General features: G+C 58.6%; 2 protein-coding genes across 5 annotated transcripts; both read right to left on the reverse strand.

The window, feature by feature from the left end:
- Positions 1-1635: 1635 nt before the first annotated feature.
- Positions 1636-12191, reverse strand: Rps6ka4 (ribosomal protein S6 kinase, 90kDa, polypeptide 4). Its single transcript, XM_005384593.2, has 17 exons — positions 12041-12191; positions 11884-11955; positions 11005-11223; positions 10796-10911; positions 10152-10259; positions 9863-9943; positions 9680-9783; positions 9430-9580; positions 6639-6803; positions 4413-4541; positions 4200-4333; positions 4031-4124; positions 3645-3818; positions 3371-3565; positions 2933-3092; positions 2603-2766; positions 1636-2464 (listed from the first exon to the last, which is right to left on the reverse strand). Exons 1-17 carry the CDS (start codon positions 12093-12095, stop codon positions 2291-2293), a joined length of 2295 nt encoding a protein of 764 aa, XP_005384650.1. The 5' UTR covers positions 12096-12191; the 3' UTR covers positions 1636-2290.
- A 1360-nt stretch (positions 12192-13551) lies between these two features.
- On the reverse strand, positions 13552-26366 carry Ccdc88b (coiled-coil domain containing 88B). Of its 4 annotated transcripts, none has more exons than XM_013514222.1 (27): positions 26236-26364; positions 25865-26001; positions 25596-25707; positions 25447-25516; positions 25309-25367; positions 25138-25221; positions 24891-25034; positions 24549-24694; positions 24354-24435; positions 24056-24214; positions 23663-23809; positions 23438-23546; positions 23171-23307; positions 21941-23074; positions 19037-19164; positions 18852-18969; positions 18379-18474; positions 18166-18306; positions 17563-17819; positions 17079-17222; positions 16775-16961; positions 16506-16651; positions 16264-16362; positions 16049-16073; positions 15209-15415; positions 14997-15059; positions 13552-14050 (listed from the first exon to the last, which is right to left on the reverse strand). In XM_013514222.1, the coding sequence occupies exons 1-27, from the start codon at positions 26293-26295 to the stop codon at positions 13619-13621; spliced, it is 4623 nt and encodes a 1540-aa protein (XP_013369676.1). In that variant the 5' UTR covers positions 26296-26364; the 3' UTR covers positions 13552-13618. The 4 variants fall into 4 exon arrangements, with proteins under 4 accessions (XP_013369676.1, XP_013369675.1, XP_013369677.1 ...); XM_013514221.1 differs by having other exon boundaries at positions 21941-23095; XM_013514223.1 differs by having other exon boundaries at positions 13903-14050; positions 15907-16073; positions 21941-23095.
- Between the last annotated feature and the right edge of the window lie 651 nt (positions 26367-27017).

Below are 27017 nucleotides of genomic sequence, written 5' to 3' on the forward strand. Positions count from 1 at the left end.
TTTCTCCTCTGGACACATGGGGAAGCCTGGGGCTACCAGGGACTTGTCCGCGTCCTGGGCACAGCAGGGAACACAGGACTCAGAATGAGAGGCACCCTCCCCTTCCCTACTCCTCCTGGAAGCCTGGTCCTGGGTCTTCCTAACCTTCCCGGACCACCAAAACCAAACACAGCTGGGTGCTCCCATACCACCCAAGGGCCCCTGATCCACTCCACAGGGCCCTAGCTACCCACCAGACCAACACCTGCCTGGCTTTCTCCAGACTTTTATACTGCTGGGGTCTCAGCTCAAATCCCCAGGCTTTCAGCTATCTTCCAGGTATCTCCCCTCTAAGATGTAAACCTCAGGACAGGAGGGATGGTCCACCAGATGGTCCTGAAGGGCAGCTATGGGACTAGGTTCCAGGGGGAGACACCTCAAGGTGCTGTCCAGGCCACCCACATGAAATGGACAAAGCCTCCAACCTGTGGTCCAGCTAAGGTACATAGGCCACAACTGCCCCATGGCCACAACCACCCACCAAGCATCACCCAGACAGGAGCCTGGGACACTCCAAGACCCTGCTATGCCGCACTGCTCTGATCACAGCAAGGGCCTCTGAGGCAAGCCTGGTCCAGCTGAGCTCCTCTGGACCAACTCCTGTCCTGCTCACCACCCAGTGAGTTTCCAGATGGCAAGTCCATGAGCCGCATCTAAGTCAGCACATGGCATCCTTGGCTTTGGGGACTGCTTCACAGTGGGTACGTGACCTCAGGAGATCCAATTTGAGTACAACTCAGGATTTCCCTTCAGAACACTGGCCTTGAAATCTAGTGACAGTATCTTTAACAAATACTCAGGAAAAAAAATCACCAAGGTGGGTGTGGTGGTGCACACCTGTAATCCCAGCACTTGGGAGGCTGAGGCAGGAGTATTTTTGGGAGTCCAAGACAAGCCTAGGATACAAAGTGAGCTCAAGGCCAACCTGAACTTCATAGTGAAACCCTGTCTCAAAAAGACAAAAAAGAAAAAAAAAAAAATCACCAAATTTTCAATCTATAGCCTCTGAGGCAGATGGCACACCCCTTGGGCCTATAAGAAGAGTCTCTCAAATTGGAACATCAGGAAGAAAACAGAATAAAGAGTTGAGAGTGTGTTTAAACCCAGATCAGCCCTTACCTGAAGCTATCACTACACTGTGTACTTACAAAAGAATAAAAAAAAAAATCCTGTTTTTCTTAAGTGAGTTTAATTTGGGTTTTCAATGACAACCAAGAGATTTCTAAATAATACATGGCAGAGCTGTCCAGATGACACACTCAGCATGAGACTCTTTGGCTCTCCTGTTGCCCACATCAAAAACCAAGGACTGGCAGGGCATGGCAGCACACACCTGTAATCTCAACACTCAGGAGACTGAGGCAGGAGGATCACTGGGGGATCAATGCCAGCTGAGCTACATAATGAGTTCAAGACCAGGCTGAACTACATAGCAAGACACTGTCTCAAAAAGTAAATTAAAGTTTTTAAAAATCCAGGGCCAAGATATCTCCTTGGACTTAAAGGTCCTGCCAGTCCCTTCTCTGAGGGCCCAGGCCCTGCTGGCTAGAAGTCCATCTGCCCCAGATACCCACACTACAAACTCAAACACACAGATGCCACACACAGCACTGGGTAGACTTTTATTTTAAAGTCAAAGGCACAGCCTGGATGGGCTGGGGCAGTGACTGGTGGGTGCCCAGCCCAGGCCCCCAAGGCCCCACCCCTGGCCAGGAGCAGCTGTGCCAAACAGGAGTGGGTGGGAGACAAAGGGGGCCTTCCCTTTTAGGGGCTGCTATCTCCCTCCTTAGCCCCAACAGGGGAAAAGCAGGTGACATAAAGTCAGCCAGAAACGCTCCAGGAGCCCCCAGGGTCTCTAGCTCAACCCCCACACTGGTCTTTGGTGGACATAATTGCACAGACAGTCCATAAAGTGACGGCTTGTGGGGCACCCCCTTCCAAAGAGCAAGGCCTCAGAGGAGAATAGGGGAGGGGTCCCAGTTTCTTTCCGTGGCAACTCAGGGCTAGGAGTGGGGAGGAGCCCTTCTGATGGTGCAGCCCCCTAAGAGGGGTCCCCGGCCCAGGCGAGGCCCCCACACCCACTCTCCGGCAGGCCCCTCCTTCCCCGCAGCCCTAACTACCTGGTAAGACATAAAAAAAAAAAAAAAAAAAAAAAAAAATGCTCTGCTTATAAAAATACTTCTGCTCTGTCGGGGAGTGGGTGGGGAGGAGGGAAGGCAACTCCTTGACCCGGGCAGGCCCGTGGCGCGGGCTAGGAGGGGGGTAGGGGGCCGTTGGCTCGGCGGGCGGCCCCCTTGGCAGCGGGCACGGGGGAGCCTCGGCGGGAGGCGGCGGCGCTGCGCAGCTTCTGCTTGCGGCGCTTGGCGAGCGGCGCGTTCTCCACGCTCTTCAGGAAGAAGCCCTCTCGCTTGCCGCGGTTGAACGCCTGGTAGAACGAAAGGGTGAGCGCTCCTCGCCCCGGCTCCAAATAGGTCAGGAGCCCGCCACCTTTGCAGGCCCCACCCCTGCAGGCCCTGGCGCCGCCCCGAGGCCCACACCTCCGCCCGCCCAGCGAGCTCCGTACCAGGAAGGTGGCGTTGAGCCCCGAGCGCACCGCGGGCCCGGAGGACTCCAGCACGTCGGGCGTGCGCAGCGGGGGCGAGGAGCGCGCGCTGCCGTCCTGCAGCCACGAGCTACCCCGAAGCCCCTCGAGCTTCAGCCGCTTGGCGGGGTCCACAGTCAGGAGCCCTGGAGACAGGTGATGAAGTGCTGGGGAGGCCTTGGGTGCAGGCTGCACCCCAGAGGTCCCTACAGCCCGACTCTCCTCCCCCACCCACCCCAATCGGGACTCGGGATCCAAGGACCCCATCTGTCGCAGCAGGAATACTACAGGGCCTCCCCGCCAGCCCCGAACCTCGAACTAGCTCCTTAGCCTCCTCCGACACGCCCTGCCAGGCTTCCCCTGCGAGAGAGAATCGGCCCTCGCGGATCTTGCACATGATCTCCGCCGCCTGGCTCTGCCCGCCCTGGCCTGAAGCCCCTTGGAAGGGGACCTGTCCGGACAGCATCATGTACTAGGAAGATGGGGGAGGTGATGAGTTGGTCTTGGTCTGCCCGCAGAGCCATTCACCCTCCCCACGGGGTAGCTCCTTATGCCCCAAGCGGGAAACCAGATTTCTACCCCTCTTGCGTCAATGCCTCCCCAAGCCTGTGGCCACCCTGCCTCCATCTTAGGATAACCCCAATCCCAGCCTCAGAAGGAACCCGACCACCCGCACGGAGGCCATCTGGTCCCCTACCTGGGGCTGCTGCACATCGGCAGCCCCTCGGGCTCCCCAGGATGGGACCATACCAGAATGACACCCAGACTCCAGAGATCACAGGATTCATCATAACCACCCTGTGCCAGCAGCTCAGGGGCTGCATACTGCAGCGTGAAGCAGGGTGTCTGCATGGGCCCAGCAGGGCTCTGTGGCCGCAGTCTGGCGAAGCCGAAATCAATGATTTTGACCGGTGCCCCAGGCGTGTCATCGGCATATAGTATGTTCTGTGAAGGTGGCCAGGGCTGGCGGTCAGAGGTGACCCCCACCCTGAGCCCGCCCACTGAACCCTGGGCAGGCGCCCACCTCAGGCTTGAGGTCCCTGTGCACCACGCCGGCCTCCTCATGCATGAAGCTCACGGCTGACACGAGGCTGCGCAGGATCTGGCTGGCCTCAGACTCGCTGAAGTGCCGCTTTTTGCGAATGTGTTCCAGCAGCTCCCCGCCCCGAAGCAGCTCCAGGACCAGGTAGGTGTGCAGCTATGGGCAGCGCACATAGGACTGTGGTCACCGCCAAGAATGGCCCAGTCCTCCTCAGACCTGCCTTCCAGCGCTCAAGCCTTCCACCCTGCAGATCCCACCTCTAGCAACTCCCTGGTCCCCACAGGTGCCCAAATCCAACACTGTCCCCCTTCCCAAACACAGGCCTTCTCCTAAGTCCCTGCTATCCACTCCAGCTGGGAAGCCATCACCTGGTCATGATGCACTTCGTGCAGGGTCACCACATTGGGGTGAGTCTGGCACAGCCGCAGGGCAGCCACTTCGCGCTGTGTGTTTGCCTCCAGCCTGGGTGACAGAGGGGCAGGTGGGTCAGAGGAGCCACCTAGCTCATGCACCAGGCCACCAGTGTCAGGCACTCACCTGCGGCTGAGGATCTTGACCGCAAACTCCTGGCCACTTTGGCGCTGGCGGCAGCGGCGACACACAGAGAAGCTACCCTGGCCCAGCGCGGGCTCCCGAAGGTCCAGCTCATACTGCTGGAAGAAGGGTGAGTCCTGTAGGCAAAAGGGGTGCATCAGAGGGCCCACCCGGGAGCCACATAGAAAGGCCCTACCCCAGCCCAGTGCAGCCCACCTGCATCATGGCGCTCCGAGCCACCGCTGCCCGGCCTGGCCGGTCTCCAGCACCAGGTGCTTCCAGCACATCAGTCATCACCGCATTGTTGTGATCAAACAGGATGGAGGGCGCCACAAAAGAGTATCCCTGTGGGGCGGGATGGGCATGCAGGTGAGGAGCCCCAGGAGGCCCAGACCTGGTGGGGGGCAGGCTGAGGGAAGAGCTCGGGTGAAGGTATCCTGGTACACAAAGAAAGTATGGGCTGGGCATGGTGGCACACGCTTGTCATCCCAGCACTCAGGAGGCTGAGGCAGGAGGATCACTTGTAGTTGGAGGCCAGCGTGGATTACAAAATGAGTTCACAACCAACCTGAACTGCGTAGTGAAACCCTGTCTCAAAAAACAAAAATAAAACAAAGGAAGTGTGGACACATTTTATTCCACTTTGTCTTATCATCACTGGGAGCCATACCTGTCTCCCCCAGTCTGTGACTTCTCTCATCAGTCACCCCCAAAAATGTGCCTGGCCCAAGGGAGTGACCCAGAAAATGATGGGCCGGTGCAGGTCTGACATCACTTAGCTTATAAGAATTCAGCCCTATCTGCTAGAGAAGAGGAAAAAACTTTATTCTTCCTCTTCAAACCAGACCTTGGCTTCCTCTACAAGGCGGGGCTACTGAGGAAACAAAAAGAAACAAAGTCAAATCTTTGCCTTTCTTAAGGCAAAGATGTTCTGGCAACTTCAGAAATTGTCAAGGGTAATTTTAATTGTGTGCTGTTTTATCCTAAAAATGTATCCCTCTGTGCGCTAGACCACCAGGCACCACACAGGCAGGCTTTGGCCCACACAGATCCCTGGCACAAAGTACGTGCTTAGTACACACTGGGCTTTAGGCAGCTTTGGTCATCAAACCTAGAGCCTCCCAAATGCTAGGCAAGTGCTCCATCAGTGAGCCTTACCCCCAGCCTTTTTTATTACTTGAAACAGGGTCTTGCTAAGTTGCCCAGGCTGGCCTCAAACTTTTGATCTTCTTGCCTCAGCTAACCAACTAGCTGAGATTGTAGAGCCTGTGTACCACTGAACAGGCCCAAAATACGTGTTTTTGAATCATTACATGGATGAATAAAGTAACCAGTGATTCACTGGTGAACTTTTCTTATTAGACTGAGACAGTGCAGCCAGGGACATCTGAGCACAGAGAGGTCAATTCTGAGTTTCACAGAGGAAACTGGGCCTAGGGACACAGGGCCCCACCCAAGGGGACTGCCAGAAGAGTCAAGACACCAGATAACAGCCTGCTCGGCAGAAGGCGTTGTCTGCAGAGCTGTGCATAAGGGAAGGGTGAGCCCATGGGCCAGGTGAGTGGACAGTGACACTCAGTCAGCAAGTGGGAGCTTAGCAGCTGACCGCCATATGGAGCACATTTCAAGTAGAGTGACAGCATGTACAAGGGTGCAGAGATGCGTCCTGGGCCTCTGAGCACTCAATGGCACCCTGCAGACCATGAGGTAGGATGACAGTGAGCACTGAAGCTAAGGAGCCCAGCAAGGACCACATCATGGCAGGCCTCAAATGCCGAGCAAAGGAGCTGAGTTTTGTCTGACAGGCTGAGTTTCTAAAAAGAAGTTCAAAAGGCCGGGCATGGTGGCGCACGCCTGTAATCCCAGCACTTGGGAGGCTGAGGCAAGAGGATCGTTGCGAGTTCGAGACCAGCCTGTGCTACAAAGTGAGCTCAAGGCCAGCCAGAACTGCATAGCGAGACCCTGTCTCAAAAAGGCAAAAATATAAAAAGAAGTTCAGCTGGGCATGCTGGTGCATGTCTGTAATCCCAGTACCCCAGAGGCTAACAGGATTGTCAGGAGTTCGAGTTCAGGCTGGGCCATATAGTGAGTTCAAGACGAGCCTGGACTACAAAGCAAGACCCTGTCTCAAAAGCAGGGGAGGGGAGTTCAATGTACACAGTACCAACAGGCCGTCTCTTCCTAAATGTCCATGTAAGCTGGTGACTAATTGAAAGCAGTGTTTTTATATAACCACAAGGAGATGATGGAATAGCAGGGAAATGAACATGAAGTTTAAAGCCCAACTGTGAGCCATCAAACACATGCCCCAGTACCCCTAAGAGGAGAGCTCTGGGGTAGATGCTGGTCTCAAGGACACAGGGCCTATGCAGTGTCCCCAGCCAGTGGGGCAGAATCAGGCAGCCGCATCCAGCATCTGGGGTTCCAGGAATCCACACTCACCTGAAAGATTCGAGGGTCCCCAGGTGGGGGGCTGCCAGGAGGTGAGTACACAGGCTCCAGCCGAGTAAATTCCTCTGCAAAGTTGCCCACATCCAGCTCTGAGCGAATCTGGGGCTGAAATGGGGCTGGAATCTTCCTGGCAGCCAGAGCAGCCCAATCCAGACCCTGCAGAAAAGGAATCAAAGATGAGAGTCAAGGGCAGGAACAGAGAGCCACCCCACTGCGGCCCTCACTAGGAACTCCCCCATGAGGCAAGGGAACGGATGACATCTGAGGTGGACTCTTCTTCCTGCCTGCCCACTTCCTCTTCCCTTCCTCTGGTAAGAGAATCCCTGTTCCCCTTGGAGAGTTCCATCACACTTAGTTCTGGAACTTCAATCGAATTGACATAAAAAAAAAAAAAAAAAAAAACAACTCTTGCTCCTGCTGGACTTAAATCTAGGAGGACGTGGGTTTGGAACTGCTGTGGACCTGCCTAATATCTAACGATGAGGTCCTCATGCAGAAAAGCCGGACCAAGAAACAGCATTTCAGCACCTGGATGCAGCCTTGCCTGAAATCAAATCGTGGGACGTTTCCCTGGACATTTCACTACAGGGGTGAAAACATGCCCTTTAATGTGTAAGCTAGTGGGCAGAATCTGTTCATCACCTGCCCACTATCCATTGGCACCACAGTCTCAATTTTATTCCAGAAACCAATATACACAACTAAAAGACACGCTTTTACAAATGTGTCCTTGCAGTTAGAGGTACCAGCAACTTGTAAGCAAAAACTGTCAAGTAGGAGTCCAGGAAAAGAGTCTCAGGTATGAGGTACATAGCTGATAAGTGCTCTTTTACCCTTCTTTGTCTCTCTACATCTTGTCTGGCAAGCAGCCTAGATGGCAGGCAGCAGCCCTGGACAAGGAGACTACATGCTAGGGACAGAGAGGAAGGATGAATGGAAGAAAGGAAGGAAGGAAGGAAGAAAAGAAGGGAGTTTATGGTGTGATGTGTATGTATGCCAGTTCCCCACCATGAATGCATTCATTACGTATCACAAACATACTACTAAAAAAAAAATAATAATAACTGGGAATATAGCTCAGCGGTGTAGCACCTGCCTAGCAAGTGTGAGGTTGTGAGTTCAGTTCCTGGTACCAAAATAATAATAATCATAGCTAGGCATGGTGGTGCATGCCTATAATCCCAGCACTCAGGAAGCTGAGGCAGGAGGATCACTGTGAGTTCGAGACCAGCCTGGGCTACAAAGTGAGCTCAAGGCCAGCCTGAACTGCATAGCGAGACCCTGTCTCAAAAAGACAAAACAAAACAAAAATAATAATCATAATAATTAATAATAATAATAATAATAAAAGAGTGGAAGGAAGGAGCTTGGGTTCCTGAAGATACCATGACACTGTGAAAACACCACACAGTCCCGGCCTGCCAACTTCTGGACTTCTTTTGTATAAAAGAAGAAAGAAGCCTCTGTCTTCTTCAGGTCACTGTCCGTTTGATCTCCGTTACATGCACCCAAATTCCATCCCAGTGGTTATCACACCATCTTGAGTTGGACTTCCTGTCACTTGCAGCCAAAAGACCTGACTCGGGACTTGAAGGCTTCAGTTCCACCACCAGGTACCTCAGCCCTGCTCTCACTAAAGAGGTTGTCCAGAGAGGGCAAATGCAGGGAGCCCTTCTGAGCATCCATCCTCCCAGACCTAGGGCCTCTCCAGAATGACTGGTTGGCCTACTTCCACCACCCTGGGGGTGGGTTTGAGGAATTCTCTGCAGGAAACTGACAAGCTCAGTGATTCCACACACACTGCAAAGAGATGGCCTCAGCGGGAAAATGAGTCCTGTCTGAGAGAATCTTCTGGGTGAGACCTAGCTGAAGACTCAGGACTGCACTCAGAGCCTGAGCAGCAGAGGACCTGGCCTCGTAAGTGCTCATAAGTGGGCACCCTTGTTACCACACCAAACTGTGGCAAACCTGAGGCCCACTTGTAAACAGAATTGCAAGGTAGCTAAGAGCATGGGCACTGGAGTCGCCCAGTCCTAGGGAAAGAACTCCATCAACTACATAGGCCAAGGGCCAACCCACGGTTACAGGGTGCTGCCACCAGAAGGCTCTCACAGTGAGGCCCGCTGCACTGCACAGCACACTCTAATGGGAGTGCGCATTTAGTGGGTGATCAGACACCCAGAGAGCTAACCCATGGTCCCTCTGAACTCCAGACCTACAGACTGTGAAGGACGAAGACCAAAATCCCTGGATGTATTCTAGGAAACAGGAGCGTGAGTTTTAGTACTCATTTGGGCCAATAAGAGACCTATCTAGATCAGACCCCAGCTTTGCACCATTTCCTGTGCCATCTTGGGCAGGTATTGCCTTCTCTGGGCCTGTCCTGTGAAAGAGCTGACCAGTCCCTTCTCAAATCCCTGACAGGCCTGACAGCCAATAAACTGCAAGTTCCTTCCTCCAGGAAAACACCTGCTCAGTTTCCCTGAAGATGGGAAGGAGCCAGGCATGGTGGTGCATGCTTGTAATCCCAGCACTCAGGAGACTAAGGCAGGAAGGTCACTGCAAGTTTAAGGACAGCCTGGGCTATACAAGTGAGTTTAAGGCCAGCTGGAGCTGCATAGTGAGACCCTGGCTCAAAAAAGAAGATGGATAGGAAGACAAAACGGCCTCTACTGACACAGTCTTGCTTTCTTGACTGCCGGGGCCTTCCCCATAGAGCGAACATGGCCAGGCTCAGCCCATTCCTCCTGTGTCCTCCCACCCAGAGCAGCAGCAGCCTCACCTGGAAGAAAGGATGGTTCTTTACATCCTGTGCCCCCTGGGGACCCGCACCCAGCCGCTTCTTTGGGTCCTTGCACATCAGCCGTCGCAGCAGGTCCTGTGCCACAGGCCCGATCCGGGAAGGGAAGGGAGGGGAGCACTTCAGGATCCGTCTGGGAGGATGAGTGGGCGTCAGGGGCAGCAAGCCCCCCCCAGCCCAGCCCAGGCAGGCCCTGCAGCCCCTCACTGCCCTCCATGTAGGGCCCGCTCACCGCGACACCTCAGCCTGCGTGTTCTTCTCGCCCTCCAGCGTGAAGGGTGAGGCGCCTGTCAGCAGCTCGAAGAGCAGGATGCCCAGGCTCCACCAGTCCACAGCCTGTGGGGCCCGGCCGGGTGAGGTTCCAGGCCTCCCTGCCTCTCACCCATCACCCCACCCCGCCTTCCTGCCAACCCACCTTGCCGTGCCCTGCCTTGCCGCGGATGATCTCAGGGGCCATGTACTCAATGGTGCCACAGAAGGAGAAGGTCCGCTCTTTCTGGGAGGACGAGAGGACCGGTTTGTACATCCCAAACTCTCCTGGGCCCCAGCAGCGCCCGAGGCTCAGAGCAGGACTCACTCAACTTGTGCAGCTGGAGGGTCGAGCAGTGGGAACTTCTGGATCTATTCACTCTGCACCCCCAGAACGCAGGCATGGAACAGGAAGAGACAGGAAGGAAGGAGAAGCCTGCACAGGGCCCACTCACCTCCTCTGTCAGGAACTCCTTGCTCAGCCCAAAGTCCGTGAGGACAATGTGGCCCTCCGAGTCCAGGAGCACATTCTCCAGCTTTAGGTCTCGGTAGATGATGCCTAGCTGTTAGGAACAAGAGGGACACTGAGACTTCCACCCCAAGGCCCTCCCCAGTTCCTACAGCTCTCATCCCTGCACCAGGCCCAGGATAAGGAGCCCTCTGAGAGGTCCTCTGCCTGCAGAGGGGCCTCCACGGCAGGAGTGGGCCACGGTCAGAGCTGGGCCATTGGCTAAGAAAGGCCATTTAAGATATAAAGCAAAGGACATGCCCCCATGGGACAGGCCCTAAGGATTCTGGGAGAGGACAGCAGAGTGTGTGTAGAGCCCAGTTCCAGGAGGCCTTGGGGGGAGAGGCATGAGGCTGCCATTTGAGGAAGTTCAGTAGAGGCAGCCCCAGGTTCCTTGTGAGTGGAAATCTCTGTCAAGGAAAAGCCAGGGAGGAGACCCCATTGAACAGGAGGCCAGGGCAGCAACCCCAGTCCCCACTGAGCTACCCTCCGCCCCCAGAAGCCCCAGAAAGACCCAAGCCTGCTATGTTTGTAGGCTGCTCATCAGGCCCAGGTACCAAAGTGCAGCCAAGAGGCCAAGGCCTCACCCACCTTGTGCAGGTGTTCCAGGGCCAGCACGATCTCACCGCCGTACACACGCACCTCGGCCTCTTTGAAGTACTGGCGCTGGTAAAGGTGGGTGAACATCTCGCCACCATTCACGTAGTCTGGGGATGCCAGGGAAGTCAGGACCAGCCCATACCATGGCCTTGCCTGCTCCCATGCACACCCCCCCCCGCCAGTATGTGGTACACCCTCACCCAGGATGAGGTGCAGCTTGGCATCCGTCTGGAAAGCGTAGTGCAGCGTGACCAGGAAGGGCGCCTGGCGCACCAGCTCCAGCACGGAGCGCTCTGTGCGCGTGTGCTCCTGTGTCTTGGCGCGCTGCACCAGCGCCGCCTTGCGCAGCACCTTCATGGCATACAGCTTTCCCGCATCGTGCCCGCCTGCCTTCCGCACCAGGAACACCTTCCCATAGGCTGTGGGAGTGGCAATGGGGCAGAGGGTGGGTTGTGAGTGGGAGGATGGTGCGGACAGCTGGCTGGGGGTAGTGATGGTGCCAACTCAGGTGGGGTGTGCAAATTTGAAGTGAGAGGCACTTGTGCAAAATACTGGCAGAGATTTCTACAGAAAAGGTGTGCACGCCGCTGGAGGGTGCTCAGCAAAACCAAGGAAGAGATGTGCAAACCCAGGAGGCCTGCAGCCAGCGGTGGGGGTTGGGCATGTGCAAACCTGAGAAAAATCAGAGGGAGGAGGAAGGATGCAAATGCGAGGGCACCAGAGGTGCGCTGGAGCTGGAGGAGGAATGTGCAAACCGGGGCTGGGAGTTTGCAAACTGTGGGAAGGGGCTCTCACTTCAGGGGAAGGGGAGGAGCTATGTAAATCACTTGGGAGGGGTGCAAGCCCCCAAGGAGGTTGGCAAATCCCAGCAGGGGACATGCACACACAGGACCGTGCAGTGGAGCGCTCTAGAAGTGGGCATGAAACCCTGGCACAGTAGGGCAGGGCGGGTAAGGCAGGCCATGCCAGGAAAGGGTGGGGGGCCTCCCCAGCAGCCTGGCCTAGGCCCCAGCGGGTGTGGGAGTAGGAGGCCCAAAGCACCATGCCTGGGACACCTTCCCAGTGCACAGGTTCCTCACCTCCTGTGCCCAGCACCTTGAGCAGCTCGAAGTTCTCCACGCTCACCTTCTCCTCATGCCCGGTCAGATTGGCTGCAGGCATAGGCGGGGAATGAGCACAGCCAGTCTCTGACCCCTCCCAGCCCCCTGGGCAGCCATCACCAGGCCCCTCACCCACCTTCTGTGATCCGAAGCTCCACCTCACAGCCCTCCTCCTCATCTTCGTCCCCCATGGCCGATGGGTGGCTGGGGCCAGGGCAGCTGGGGCTCCGGGCGGCGCCGGTTACATGGCGGCTCAGGCCGGGGCGGGCGCTTCCTGGTGCCGCCTCTGGGGCCGAGCGGGCGCCCAGCACCGCCTCCCAGCTCCCCGCCCCGTGAGGTCTGAGTCAGGCGGCTGGAACGTGACAGCACAGGGCTGCGGGTGGGCAAACGGCGGTGGGGGTGGGAGGGCTGTCTTCTGAGCCGGGCCCAGCATCCAGGATGTGGACTCAGAGACCCCACTCGACCTTCCCCGGGAGCTGGAGAAGCCCTCTGTGAGCTTCATTGCTGGGTAACTCAGGCTGCTGCTGCGGCTGCGCCCAAAGCCAGGTGTCCTCCCAGAGGCCCGGAGCCCTCACAGCCCTCTGTATGAGGGCACCAGGAGTCTGTGCCTCAAGCTACGGGAGGGAAGCCCACCCAGGCATGCACACACACCCCTCCCCCAGGGCCAGAGGGCCAGCCCCAAGCCTCCTTTGTTCAATTATCTTAACCACCAGTGAGAGGGATGGATTTAGCACAAGTCACGAGCCATCCCCTTTTCTGGATCACTCCTTGAAGCAGCAGATAAGAGGTTTCTATGTCCTCTTGGAAGATGTACAGCCGTAGTCAGCTGCTGCCCTCCCTACACCACCACCACCACTGTCCCCAGCACCACCGCATGCCTCTCACTCCTGGGCCCTGGTTGTGACTCTCCAAGATGGGCTGGCTAGGAGGTACTGGAAATAGCCTCAAAAAGGAGTGTCAGAGACACACGGGGAAGTCCTCTCCCATAAGGGCCTACAGCCCCAGATGGTCTGTCCTCCAGGGGCCACCAGCAGGACTGGGCGGTCATCTGAGGCCCACCCAGGCCTATGGGAGGGCCTGTCAGCCCCTCTGCCTGCTGGAGGCTCCACTGTCCTGTGGAACAGGGGAGAGTAAGGCTGCTGCAGGTTACCCCAGGGAGACAGGACTGGCCACCCTTCCCAGGTAGGCCCACCCTAAATTCAGCCTGCCTCATCTCAGCTCTGGGCAGCCCCACCCTCTCCTGGGTGGCCCCAGGTGACCTGACTCACATCCTGCCACCTAGCCTAATTGTCCCCCTTCCCAGGCGTTCCTCCCACCTCTTATGGCAGCCCCTGGCACTAGGTGATACCCGCTGCCTGTGAGAGCCCTGGGGAGTTGGGGAGAGAAGTTGAGGCAGGAAGATGGGAAGGAGAGACAAGGGCCAGATCCAGGCCTCACTGACTGCTGGCCTCCTAACCCATCATCCCCCTCCCACCCCACGGGTATATCCAGGCTTGAGTGAGCCTAGCCTGGTGAGCCTGATTAGCCATGCCCCGGCGCCTTTTGCTGCCCTGTCTAGATAGGGGCCTTTGCCCAGACCCCCACCAGCCAGGAGGCTTGGCCCATGGTATCCTGGCACCAGGATACATCCAGTAGACACAGCACAGATTTGGGTGGTTGCATCTCAGCTTTATTCTCACGTCCCTTATGTCCCAGCTAAGGCTCGGACAGCAGTCTAGGCCACACTCCCCGGGGAATGGGCCTTGGCTCCCAATCTGGACGGGGTAGCGGGCTTTCTTGGCCACTCCTGCCAGCCTACTTCAGCTGGGGGATCCCCCAGAGCCCGCCTCCTCAGCATTGGCTGTACAGCAGAGCCAGGGCTCCAAAAGGGGGCCACTCGTGGGGGCCAGCCATCGCCCCTGTCCACAAGCTGGTCCAAGCTCCATCCCAGGACCCCAGCATGGGCAGTGGAGGACTTGGGAGCCCAGGACTCTCTGTCCAAGGATTCCCCCTTGATACCCTGGTCCCCTGAGCCTTTGAGCTGCCTGGGGCCCCCACTAATACTCCAGCGGTGAGAGGGTTGCTCTTCCAAGCTCCCCGACCCCACAGTGTCACTGGCTGAGGGACGAGGCGAGAGGACGTTTCTCCGGTTCCTGCTCCTCGAGGCCTGGAGGAAAAGGCTCAGCTCAGGCCCACTCTCAGGACTCACACCCACCAAGGCAGCCAACACCCTGCACCTCCTGCTCACCCTCCAGTGCTCCCGAACTTTGTCTCTCCCTACCATTCTCAGGCTGAGCCACCTGTGGGGCTGCACAGCTAAGAAAGGTCTGAGCCACCAGGTGCTCACATGTGACATGCCCACCAAACGGCCAAGACTTGATGTGAAAAAATGTCAGGTGTCTCACTGGTGACTTTTAGCAGTGACTACATGTTGAAATGGCAATCACATAAACATATTGGATTAAATATGTTACTGCCAGGTGTGGTGGCGCACGCCTGTAATCCCAGTACTCGGGAGGCTGAGGCAGGAGGATTATTGCGAGTTCAAGGCCAGCCTGGGCTACAAAGTGAGCTCAAGCCCAGTCTGAACTGCATAGCAAGACCCTGTCTCAAAAAAACAAATAAAAAAGACATGTTATTAAGATTCATTTTACCTGTCATTTTTCCTTTTTTTCGGGAGGGGGATTGGGGAATGAACCCTGGGTCTTCTCACTAAGTGACATCCCCAGACCTTTTTTTCACTTTTTATTTTGAGGCAAGGTCTCAGTAATTCATTAAATTTCCCCAGCTGGGCTCAAACTTGTGATCTTCCTGCTTTAGCTTTCCAAGATGTTGGAGTTATAGGCATCTGCCACCACACTGGGCTCTTTCTCCTTACTCTGACAAGGCTACTAGAAAAGTCAAATTGTACTTCTATTGGGCAGGTTATGATTATTTGTATCTGTACTGTATGCTATGTGACCCCAACCCCAGCATGTCCTTGCTGTGTCCCCAATAGCGCACTGCTGGCATTTGGTAAAAAGAGCATCATCAGGTGAAAGATGGATGGCTGGCTGAGGACTGCCGGGGCCCCAGGCAGGACAGACACCCGCTGTTCCCCAGACCCCACTCACTCTCTCTGCTGACATCTGCTTCATGTTCCTGGGGGGTCTCGGTGGAGCCATCCCATTCCACACCTGGTGGACACAAAGCAGCCCAGGGACCAGGGCAGAGAGAGGCAGGGTTTGCAGGAGACAGACACAGGATGGGAAGGAGGTCTCCTCACCCAGGACGGTGGGCCCACAGGGAGTAGCAGGCTAATAGGAGCAGGGACCTGGCCCCTCACCTTTGCTGTGGGTGCTAGGTGCTCCCAAGGGGCCTGGACGGCGCTGGCGGAATCTCTGCCTCGGGGTGTCCCCTGGACTGAATGACTCAGAGCTTCGCCCCGTGGGGAACCGGGAACTGAGTTTCCGCCGCTGCCTGCTGCCAGCCAGGGTCTCTCGTAGGCAGAGGGAGCTCTGGGCCCGGCGCATGGGTGCCGGTGAAGGGGCCCCTGCAAGAGGCACATCCCCAGAGGGTGTCAGAGTGCAGGGAGGACCCTCTAGCAGGAAGGTGTGAGCAAAGGTGCATGGGACCAAGGAGAGAGGCGCAGAGCAGAGAAGGAGCCAGGTGGACGGGGCAGCCCCCACCCCCAGAGGCTGGGCTCTGTGCTGACTCAGACACTAACTCACTGTGTAACCTTGGGCAATACACCTGCCCTTCCTGGGCCTCAGTTTCCTCACCTGCTGCTAGAGTAGATGCCCTCTCCCTAAAGTCCCCTGCCACTCCCAGGTCCCAGCCCTTGCCATGTATGGGATAGGACTGGGTGGGTGACAGCATAGGTAAGAGAAAGGTGCCAGCAAGAGGGATGCTGCAGGGCTCAGACTAAGGAGTTGCTGGAAGCATCTGGGCAGGCAGAGGCGCATCCACAGGCCAGGCAGGGAGGCAGAGGCCAAGGGCGCGTGGGGGAACATACAGAAGGGAGACCCTGGCCCCCAGACCCACCTGTCCCATCTGCCTCCCTGCCCTCAGGGAGCTCGGTCTCTGGGATGCCCCCCAGGCTCTCGGTGCTGCCAGCCCCATCGGCCCCCAGGCGTGGCCCCCCATGGGGACCCCCCTCCCGCCGGGGCCGCATCAGCCTCTTCACCTTGTCTGCCAGCCAGCTGCCCTTCCTGGGGGCAAGAGGGCACAAGAGAGGGTCAGGACAGGGAAGAAGAAAGAAGAGGAGGGTTGTGTCAGAGATGGCAAAGACCAGGCCAACCCTCACTGGGGCCTGTGCCTGAGCTGGGCCAGAGGGCAGAGGGGAGGGCAGGGGCGGAGGTTGGCAGGGTCTCAGCCCCAGGGAGCTGGGAGAGTCCTCACTTGGTCCGGGGCAGGGGCCCAGGCTCTAGCACTCGGTACTGGTCCATGATCTTCTCTACCAGCTTCTGCTTCTCACGACGAAGAGTATTAAGCTGGTCTCTGGTGGGCAGGGAAGGAAGGGGTATGCTTGAGGGGCAGCCAAGCTGGTCAACCATACCACAGGTGAGACTGACCAGTGCTAGTCAGTGCCAGTGGTTTGCCTGGGACTTCCTGGCGTGCCCGGGGGCCCCCAGACTGCTCACAGGTACTCGCGCTGCTCACGGTGCAGGTGGTCCCGGCTCTCTAGACTGCGCTCCAGTAGCTCCCTGTTCTCCCGGCTTAGGGCCTGCACCTCGGCCAGCAGCTGCCGGTTCTCCTCCTCCTGGGTACTCCGCAGCTCTGTCAACAGCTGCAGGTATTGGTACCAGTCGGGGATGAGCCTGGCTCATGATGATCTGGGCCACTCTCCCCAGACGCCCTCTACTCAGCCACCCTCCACTCAGCCACCTTAGGCCACACCCCCCCATCACACCTCGCATTGTGTGGCCAGCCGACAGGCGCTCAGGTCCAGCTGCTGGTTGGACTCACGCAGCTTCTGGCTCTGCACCTCGAGCTGCACCCTCTCCAGCTCCAGCCTTGCCAATCGCCCCTTCAGCTCCCCACGCTCACCCTGCAGCTCCCCGCGCTCCCGAGATACCTCCGCCAGCAGCATCTGAGCTCTTAGGGACAAAGACAGCTGTTCGCCCAGAGCCAGGGAACCCACACCAGGGACAGTGACAAGTGCAGCCAACCCACTTCAGATGGGACCACTGGGTGCCAGCCTGAGGGGCAGGTACCTGTCATGCTCACTCTGCAGCCTCCGCAGCTCTTCCTCCATGCCCCGCTGCCGATGTCCATCCTGCATTAGGCGCTCACGCTCGGCCAACAGGGCCACCTCCTGTGCCTCCACGTTGGCCCGTTGGGCCTGCAGCTGCTCGTGCCTGAATGGGCAAAGGACCAAGAGGGCTGCAGGGCCCTGGGCCATGGCAAATGGGTGCTAGGATACCTGGACCCCAGGGTCTGTCATTTCCTGAGCATGAAGCTCCCAAGGCAAAGCCACAGGGCAGAAGGCCACACCAGGTGCCACCACTGCCAACAGGTGAGCCCGGCCCAGAAGTACAGGGATCCAGACCCTCAAAAGGGCATAGCAGTAACAGGGGTGTTGCAGAGAGGAGCTTGCTGTGACCATGTGGTACTTCCTGCTGGGTCAGAGCTGCTGAGGGATCCTGGTCCAGGCTAGTGAGTGCAGAGAAAGGAGCAGGGTATTTGGGGGAGGCTCACCGGCCCTGCAGCTCCCGGTGGGCCAGCTCCAGTGCCCGCATGTTGGCCTTGAGGTCACGGTGCCGGCCCAGCAGTCCCTCCAGCTCGGCTTCTTGCCGCCGCTGCAGCTGCACTAGGGCCTCGTGGTCCCGCAGCAGGGCCTGTTGCTGCCCTCGAGCCTCCTCATGGGCCTGCCGTGCTGCAAGAACCTCTTCCTCCAGCACCCCCAGCTTCTGGTGCAGCTCCTGGCCCTGCAGCTCCAGCACAGACTTCTCAGCCTAAGAGGAGGAGGAAATGGGGACTTGCAGTGGGACCCCAGGCCCCAACAGTGGGCAAGAGGCAGGAAGCAGAGGACAAGGAGAGCCAATATGGGGCCTGGCAGTGCCAGGCTGTGTGGAGGAAGGGAAGAGGACCAGGGCAAAGATAAGCAAATGGGACTGGGGCTGGGGCTAGGCTGGGGAAGGGGTGCAGACTGGGATGGCTGGGGTCAGAGGGGAGGGGTAAATGTGACTAGGGAGCACAGATGGGGCAGCTGGCTGGGAGCTGGGGTAGGGGCAGTGGCGCAAAACAATAACCAAAGGGCAAGTGGGAGTGAGCAGGGGATGGGCACCAGCTGCCATCTACCTGTAGGCGGCTACTGTGCTCCTGTGCCCGCTGACTCTGCAGCAGCAGCTCCTGGGCCCGGCCCTGCAGGCTCCCGAGCTGCCCCTCCAGGTGCTGCAGCTGTCCCTGCAGTGCCGCCTTCTCAGCCACCAGCGTTGCATTCTGTCCAGAAGGCGGGGTCAGCAGTGGCCAGGCAGCTGGCCCCACCCAGCTCCCCGGCAGTCCCTTACTCACATTGCGCTCTACCTCAATGAGCCGCCTGCCCTGGACCGCTGCAATCTGTGGCTCAGAGTGTCCCTCGGGACCCAGCCCCACAGGGCCCTGGCGCAGCTGCAAGGACAGGTCTGGGAGGTCATTTGGGGAGGTAGCAGTGGCTTGGGGATGGCACAAGGATCCATGCTAATGAGCCTGGCCCCTTCATCGGGGCATCAGAACCAGTCAGTAACTGAGCCACTGGGAAGCGGTAGAGCCAGAGCCAGAGATGCAGAGCAGTCACTGCGTGCAGAGGTTCTGTCCTTCGAGGGCAGACCCCAAGATGGCCACCGGGCTGCCTGCCTCCCCAAACAGTGCTCCATCCAGAAGCCCCAGCGGGGTGTGAGGCAAACAGCCAGCCAAGGGTCCCGGGGCAAGAAGGACACAGGCAGCCCGGATGTGGGTTGTGGGCTCGCAGGAGGGGCAGGCGGGTCCCAGCTCCCTGCCAGCCTCACCTGGAGCAGCTCCTCTTCCAGCTTCAGCGCCCTGCTCTTGAGTTCCATCAGTGCCTCTTCCTTGCTGGTGGCTGCCGCCTGTAGCTCAGCCTCCAGCCGCTGCTCCAGGCCCTGGTACCTGCCAGGAAAAGCTTTGGCACCCAGCCTCTCTCCCTGCCCCTCGCCACCCCTGGCACAGCTCCCACCTCTGCTGCTGGTTCTCCTGCTCCTGAAGAAACTTCTCGCGCTCCTGGGCCGCCTGCTCCAGCTCCTGTTGCAGGTGCTCCAGCCGGGACCCCAGCTCCTGGCCCCGTGCCATGGCCTTCTCGAGCTCCTGAGGGCAGGCAGAGCAGGCTCAGGGGGTAGGCATGACCCTCCATTCTCCTGAAGCCGAGTGGGATGCTGGATTTTTGTACGATTTTTTTGAGCTCAGCCAGGCTGAGCTCAAACACAGTTTTCCTGCCTCAGCCTCCCAGAGTACTGGGGTTACAGGCATGTGCCACCACACCCATCTATTTTCAACCCTTTGAATCTCTACTCCTCCACTTATGAAATAACAGCAAAGCCTGCTGTAAGTCAGGCAAGGCCCCCGGGCCAAATCAGAGATAACACTCCACAGGGATCTCTACCTCTCGGAGGCCATAGTTCCTCCTGTGCCCAGGAACAGGGAGCCGTGGCCTACGGGGCATCGCATTAGCCCTGCGGGAGCAGCAAGGGCCCAGTAGAATTGAGCCTGAAGAACATCCTCCACCCCACGGGGCCAGCCTCAGTGTGCAGGCAGAACAGGAACTTTGGGATCACAGGCCTAACCACAGTGGAGGCCAGAAGGGGACAGGGACAAATCAAGGCCTTGGTCTTTGGCAGTTGGGCCACACCATTTCAGAGGGAGGGGTGCAGGCTTTTTCAGGCCTGTGCCACCCCCCAGGAGGTAGGACAAACCATTCTGACACACAGGGGCCCTGGCAAGATGAAGCCATAGGAAGGATGACACTAACCAGTCACCTGCCATGTCCTGCTCCTGCAAACCAAGTCTACAAGGCTGTACTGTTGAATGATCATCCTGGCTTAACAGCCCTACCAGCCTTGCCATGGGCAGCACTCTTCCTGACACTCATGCCCTTGGCCTGTTGCTGAAAAACTACAAGTCCCACAAGGCATTGCTGCCTGGCCAGTCACCAACAGCCCCTGCAGCCTGAATGCAGCTGAGGTAGGGAGAAAAGTGGTAGGAGAAAGGCAGTGGCCCAGAGCCCTACCTTGCCCCTGCAGGCCCTGGCTGCACCCCATGGGACAACCTGGAGGCCCCTAGTTTCCCGACCTCCCAGCCAGCTAGCAAGGCCTGTGCCACACCCAGGTAGCACCAGGAACTGCTCCAATCAGGATATCCCACAAAATTGCTTTTGTCTCCAGCTTCTTCCACCCTGTGGGTCCTCATAGCAGTTCTTCCTGCCCACCAGCCCTACCCTCACCTATCCTCTACGCATCCCTCTCTCCAGAAACCACACACTGGGGCCAATGCTGCACCAAGGTCTCCCCATTTATTATCTTACAAGCTCTGAGAGTCAGGTACAGTTCTTATTCCAGTTTTCCAGGTGAGGAAACCAGGACTCAGAAAGGTGAAGTAACTTGCCCCAAGCCATGCAGTTGAAAAGCAGATCTGGGATGTGATGCATTTCCTTTGGCCTGATGGCATCTCTTGGTCACCCTCTACAAGGTGGACCCCAGGGACAGCCCTTCACCTGGCCCTGTCACCCATGCCAACTCTTACTTTCCTCAACCTCCCTTCCCTCAGCCTGCCTTGCTGAAGGCCTAACCCAGGTCAACCCAACCATGTGTTATCACTCCTTGCCATCGGAAGGGGCTCAGGCAAGTCCCTCCTCCTCTCTGAATCTCAGTGTCCGCATCAGCACAATGGGTGGACCTGAAAGCTGTGCACACCAGGAAATACCATTCCTTACCCGTGAGGCCCCAACTCTCCACACTGCCACCCGCCGGCTCTGATACCCTCCTCCTGGCCTTGTGCGGTCCCCTACTTCCCCTGAGGCATCTCTCCATACGGGCTGACTGACATACAAGCCCCAACTCTTTCCTCAGCTTGGAAGAAAGCAGGAATCCTACTTAATCCATTCTCACCTTCACCTCTCCCAGCCCTACCTCATACCCCTCCAACACATGCCCAGCTATCTTTAACCCTTTGAGCTTCTACTCCCCTCTAGGCAGCCTTCCAGACGAGACACAGCCTGAGTCCAGAGTGCTGCTGCCTGGTCAACGCTAGGCACCCAATGCCTGATACAGGGCCTGGCACAGCCTATAAAATGTGTATGAATGGATAAACACAGGTGTGTCCAGGCCTTCTCTCCCCTCTGTCACTGTCCCTGCCCCTGCCAGCTTCACTCGCTACCTACAGCGCTGTCAGTGCCTCCTGATGGCCCAAGGCTTCCTGCCAACCAAGGTAACCCTCCCCAAAACCTGTCCCATGGAGGGCTGCCCACACCCTTATGTGACTTTGGCTGCCTGAGGACGAGTCCCAGAACCTTCAAAGATGGCCCCTTTACCTCACTCTTCCTGGGCCCCTTAAAAGCTTCATCCTTTCCCATCAAATGAAATCTTTGTCATTCCTCCTTTTTTTTTCTTGGTACTAGGAATCTAACTCACGACCTTGCACTTGCCAGGCAGACGCTTGTGCCACTGAGCTATATCCCCGGCCCCATCATTCCTCCTTAAAGTCTCCTACCCCCACCTAGATGGCAGCTCTCCCTCCTTAGGGCTCTTATAGCATTTTGCCCTGAAAAACCATTTCTTTTTCACTCACAACATGCCTTAGCCCAGCAGTAGCCCTTCACATCCTGACTGCACCAGAGGCAGGCAGGAATGGTGATCCCATTTTACAGAAGGAGGTGGTGGCAAGGAGGTGAGTAAACTGCTATAGCCAGAGTGCCACCAGTGTACCTACCCAGGCAGTCTACCCTATCACCAGTCACGGCCATTGGGTGAGTCCTAGGAAGGCGGGGTGGATGGCCAAGCTTGGTGCTAGGAATCCATAATCCCAAACCCCAGCAACTACCCTGGAGCCCCGTTTGCTACTGACTCCGGTGGCAAGAGCCTGGACCTACCTCGCTGAGGGCCTGCTTCTCCTGGCGCTCCTGCTCAGCCTCCTCCAGGTGGCCTTGCCCCTGACTCTCCAGTGCCTGCACCCGCTCCTCGGCAGCCTCAGCTCGGGCCCGCAGCCGGGGCCCCTCGCGTTCCCATTGCCTCCGTTCTCGGCCTGCTGCTGCCAGGGCCTCTGCCAGCGCCTCCCGCTCCTGTGAGGCAGCCTCCAGCTCCCGGCCAGCTGCCTCCACAGCTTCCCGCAGCCGACTCTGCTCCTGGGCATGGGCCTCTGCCTCCCGGTGGGCCTCGGCCTCTGCCCTTTGCGCTTTGGCCAGCTCCTCAGAGAGGCGGGCCACCTCTGCACCTCGGGCCTCTAGCCTTCGGGCCTGGGCCTCCAGCTCAGCCTCCAAGGCCGCAGCCCGTGTCCTCAGCTGTGCCACCTCCTCCCTGAGGGCCTCCTGCTCTGAGACACCTCCACCCAGGGCTTCCCCTGGGATCTGCCCTTCCCAGGCCCTGGCATCAGGAGCACCTTCAGATGTCTGCTGTGCTAACGGAGGGGCCAGTTCTCTGACCATCCCCTCCAGCCACCGTTCATGCCCTCGGGCCTCTGTTTGTCTGGTGGACTGGGCCAGTTCCTGGCCCACAGTCTCCTGCTTCTCCAGCAGCTCACAGCGGCTGAGCTCAGAGGAGCCTCGCTTGCGCTCAGGAGCCTCCTGTCTCAGACCCTGGGTCTCAAGCACCAACTCCTTTTGGGGAGTCTGCGTCTCCCCATTCTCTCCTCCCAGCAACTGCTGCACCTCTATTTTGATCTCTGGACCCTGATGTGGGGCTTCAGAGGTGGGTGACTGGAGAGGGGCTCCTGGCCTAGTCTTCTCCAGGGACTCCTGTGTCTCTGTACCAGCATCTGACTCTTGGAGGGTCAAGTGTGAGGTCTGGAGTGCTGGAACAGCTGCCTGGAAGGGACTCTCTGTCATCTCTCCGCGTGAATCAGATGCCTGGGGACTCTCAGCTGATCCCTCGAGGTGTGAGTCTGATGCAGGGGGAGCCAGCTGGGGGTCTTGATCCCCCATGTGGCAAACCAAGCCGTGGGGGTTGTGGTCAGAGCCCAGGGGTGTCCGCAAGGCGCCATCCAGTACCAGAAGCACAGACTCCCCACTCTGCTCCTCCAGCAGGGGGTGCTGAGGGCACATGAGAGGGATAGTCAGGCCCTTGGAAGGCAAGGAAAGTCCTCCCCGATGGTGGGCAGGACTCACCTGATCACCTTGCTGCCTCTGCAGCACCTGAAGCAGGCCTCGAAGCTCCTGGTTCTCCCGCTCCAGGGTCCGCAGCTGCCCTGCCTCTGCCTCCCTCACCTCATCCTGAAGTGAGGGAGCTGCTCTGGGCAGGGGTGCTGCAGGTATGAGGAAGGTCAGCACCTCCCCACACGCCCTGGCTCCCCACATACAGGGGTGGAGGACTCAAGCCCTCTTTGCCACAGCTGCAGGAAAGCACAAGTACCCCCACCCCAGGGCCCTACACACCCTCTACAGGGGAGTTCAAGGGTGGCTGCAGACTCCGGCAGAGCTCCAGCTCCAGCTCCACGTTCTCTTCTGCGAGCTGGTTCACCTGATGCCGCAGAGAGTCCAGCTCCTGGGGGGTGGAGGGGCAAAGTCAGCCCAGTCTTCCCCACTCAAGCCAGGCTAGGTGTGCAGATCCCTGCAGAGCACCAAGAGTAGAGGTCACAGGGATCCCTCGGGAGGCCTCACCGTGTGAGCCTCACCCAGCCGGGCGCGCAGCAGCAGGTTCTCACGCTGGGCCTCGTGCAGTCGTGCGCAGCGCTCTCTGGCTGCCTCCAGCTGCTCTTCCAGCAGTGCCTTCGAGGCCTGCAGGGCCCCGGACAGCACGCGCTCCTCCTAGTAGAACACGGAGAACCTGGCCTGAGGTGTGAGGCAGCCCCCGTGCCTTTCAGGGCCTCCCTCACTGTCCCCTCAGCCTCCCCAGCCTCCCCATCTTCCCATTGGGCCCATCCCCAAACACCGCCACTCTGCATGGACTCGCACCCATTTCCCTCCACCATGACGGCTCCACTCACCATACAGCGGGACCCTCTCCACTCTAGGCCCAACTCCACCCCTGCCCACACCCCGCCTCCTTCTCACCTCCAGCTGGCTCTTGCAAGCCTCTGCCGCCTGAAGCCGCTCACGACAGCGCCCCAGCTCCTCCTGCAGTCGGGACAGGCGGCCTGCCCGCTGTCGCAGGGCCTCCACCTCCTCGTGGTACAGCTCAGCCCGCTTGGCCTGTCCGGACAGCGCCTGGGCCTGGGCCAGATGATGTGGAGCTGGGACCGGCCAACCGTGGGCCATATGGATGGGGGATGGGAAGGTGCAGGGCTGGAGGGGCAGTGAGGGGAGGCAATGGCAGGAGAGGCAACGGAGGGGTGGGGGCATCTGAACCCACCTCCTGGCGGAGCCTTCGAATTTCAGCCTCCAGGCCTTGCACTTCGGCCTGGGAGTCCAGCAGCAGCTCAGCCTTCTCCTCCCTGGAGGGATGGGGGAATGGAAGGGGGGGTATGGGAGAGCCACATCCCTACCTCTTCCTGGGCCTGCCCTCTCCCCTCCAAGCCAGTCCCTTCCCTGGCCCCCAAGCACTCACAGCTCCTGCCTCAGGCGCCGCAACTGGGCCTTGGCATTTGCCAGCTGCAGTGCCAGGTGGTGTGAAGGACCCTCTGTGGGAGCCCTGGCAGGAGCCTCAGGCAGCAAGGGAACCCACCTCCGCTGCAGCAACAAGTCCACCAGCCTCTGCAGGAGGTTGAGGGTTAAAGGTCAGGAATAACCGTCCCCTGTCTGCCCACATCCTCCCCAACACTGAAAGAGGAATCTGGTTGTGACACCCTGAGAGCTGAAGACACAGACCCCAAACCCACACCTGGGCTCCAAATCCCCATCTTCCCCCCATATCTGGGTCCACAATGCCCCTGCAGTACCCTAATCTAACCTGAGCCCCCAGGTCCCTCTCCCTGGCCAGCCTGGACAGTGTCGCCATTAGGCTCCGAGACAGCATCTCCAACTCCGAGGGAGCCAGCTCCCCAGGCTCTGGTCCAGCCAGTGTCAGCACCACACCAGCCCCAGGCTGGGTCACCTGGGAGCACACGGGGAGCAGTTGATGGGAAGAAGGCGAGTGGTGGAGTGGTGGGGCTGTCCTAGGGGCAGTGTCGGTCCAGGGCTTTCTACCTGCCCCGTACCTCCTGGATGGCAGCAGCCAGGTCGCTCTGAACCTCAAGGCTCAGTCCCTGGATGTGGCAGATGAAGAGTTCCCGGTGCTCACACTGCATGGAGACGGGAGTAGGGAGACTGAGGCAGGGGCCCCTCCTCTGTGCCAAACTCGGCCTCCCCTGTCCCACTCCCCTCCTCACCTGCACTGATGCCCCCAGCAGCAGCCGAAGCAAGCTTTCCAGCCCCTCCACTGCCTCCTCTGCAGGGCACAAGCCAGAGGGATTACAGGGGTGCCATGGGTGAGGGTGAGGTGGGGGGGGATAGGTGGGGGAGAGCACCTGAGAGGGGATCAAACCCCAACGTCTGGAGATCCGGGGGTGGCCACAAGACCAGCAGCTGCAGCTCCTCCTGGGTGAGGGGGCAGACATGAGGCACCTTCCCACAGGGCACTGCCCTCCACTCTACCTTCCTCTCCCGAGCTCCCAACCTGGTAGAAGTCCCTCAGTTGAGTCCACAGCTGGCTCAGGTTCCACACCCTACAGGCCTCAGGTCCATCATGGCCGCTGGCCCTCCGAGGCCCCCCTCGGGAGCCAGGGGCACTATGGACACGGGTGAGCACGGGTGAGCAGTGCGGTTGAGGACCCACCTCCCTTAGAGCGGGCTCTGCCCACCACTCTCAGGCTCCTCCCACCAGCCCTGCCGGCCCCCTCTCCTCTCCTTAGATCCCTGCACCTCCAGCTGTCGCCTGCCCCTTACATGACTTCCAGCACCCGGAGGAGCAGGGCCCCATCGCTGAGCCACAGGAACCTCTTCTCCGGACTAAGAGGCGCCTCTTCCTCCTCCGTCCCCGAAGGCTCCTCCACCTCCCCGACCAGCTCAGCCAGTCCCAGTGCCTGAAGGGAACAGATCAAGCCCACTGGACAGCAGGACAAAACCTGGGCCCTCGGTTCTGCTCCAGTGAGCCCTGGCACCCGCTCCTCATAGAGGTAGTACAGGCCTCTGCTCACCGGTTCTGGACTCTTGGTCACCCTCACCTCCTCTAGATCCACCCCCAGGGGAGCCCAACCTCCCCAGCCCAGCACCCCACCGCTGGCTCACTTCTCTGCTGCCTCCCTCCTGCTCCTCACCCAGGTGGCCAGGCTCCCACTCAGGAAGTCTCTAAGTCTGGGCCCCTGGCCCCCCTCCATGTCGGGGTCAGGGTGTCGTCCCGCTGTGGCAGCTACACCTGCCCAGAGAGGAAGAGGAAGTCCCCGAGGGGGGATCCCAGCAGAGCCACAGACACCCTATGCAGCTTCCTCCTTCCGGGTTCAGCAGTCAGGCATCCCCGGGGTGCTGCTTAAGCCCCCATCCTCCCAGCATCTCAGGGCCAGCCCGCAGCTGTGGGGGGCATCCCAACCTGAAAGCAGAGAAGCTGGGCCCTCCAGGGCCGCAGAAGGGACTCTGCACCCCAAAGCGAAGGCGCCCGGATGCCCACATGTGCCTCTTCTAGTACGCCAGGCTTCATCCTTCTTTCCTGTCCCCTCGCTGTCTCTCAGCTCTACCCAAACCACCCCCACCCACCCATGCAGCCTAGTTCTAAAGCCCCCTCTCCCAGAAAGCCTGCTCTGAATCCCATGGGAGTGGGCGTCCCTCCTCTGACCTCATACTCTATACTCAGGGCTGTCAATAGGTAACCTCAGCTGGCCAGGCCTCAGTCTCCCATCTGAAACTTTGCACCTGTACCAGATGCTTTGTAGGGGTGTGGACGTGACTTTGGTGGGACAGTCAGGGAAGACATCCTGGAGGAGGCATGAGATCAGGAACCACCAGGTTAACGAGTCAAGGTAGGGAGAGAAGAAGAGTGTTCCAGACAGAGGGAACAGAATATACAATGCTCTGAGGCAGCCCGAAGCAGGGCCTGTGTAAAGAT

This window comes from Chinchilla lanigera, unplaced genomic scaffold (assembly GCF_000276665.1).
Source record: "Chinchilla lanigera isolate Chin_1 unplaced genomic scaffold, ChiLan1.0 scaffold00021, whole genome shotgun sequence".
In the NCBI taxonomy this organism is placed as follows: domain Eukaryota; kingdom Metazoa; phylum Chordata; class Mammalia; order Rodentia; family Chinchillidae; genus Chinchilla; species Chinchilla lanigera.

Bases quoted from the DNA above. Each gene is read 5' to 3' on its own strand.
- Rps6ka4 (XM_005384593.2), bottom strand. From the start codon at position 12,095: ATGGGGGACGAAGATGAGGAGGAGGGCTGTGAGGTGGAGCTTCGGATC. The intron at 11,956-12,040 runs GTGGGTGAGGGG...CTATGCCTGCAG, and splicing joins GGAGCTTCGGATCACAGAAG to CCAATCTGACCGGGCATGAG. The intron at 11,224-11,883 runs GTGAGGAACCTG...CCACTCCCACAG, and splicing joins CAAGGTGCTGGGCACAGGAG to CCTATGGGAAGGTGTTCCTG.
- Ccdc88b (XM_013514221.1), bottom strand. From the start codon at position 26,295: ATGGAGGGGGGCCAGGGGCCCAGACTTAGAGACTTCCTGAGTGGGAGC. The intron at 24,215-24,353 runs GTGGGTTCAGAT...CATCTGGCCCAG, and splicing joins TTCGAAGGCTCCGCCAGGAG to GCCCAGGCGCTGTCCGGACA. The intron at 18,307-18,378 runs GTGAGTAAGGGA...CCTTCTGGACAG, and splicing joins TCATTGAGGTAGAGCGCAAT to AATGCAACGCTGGTGGCTGA.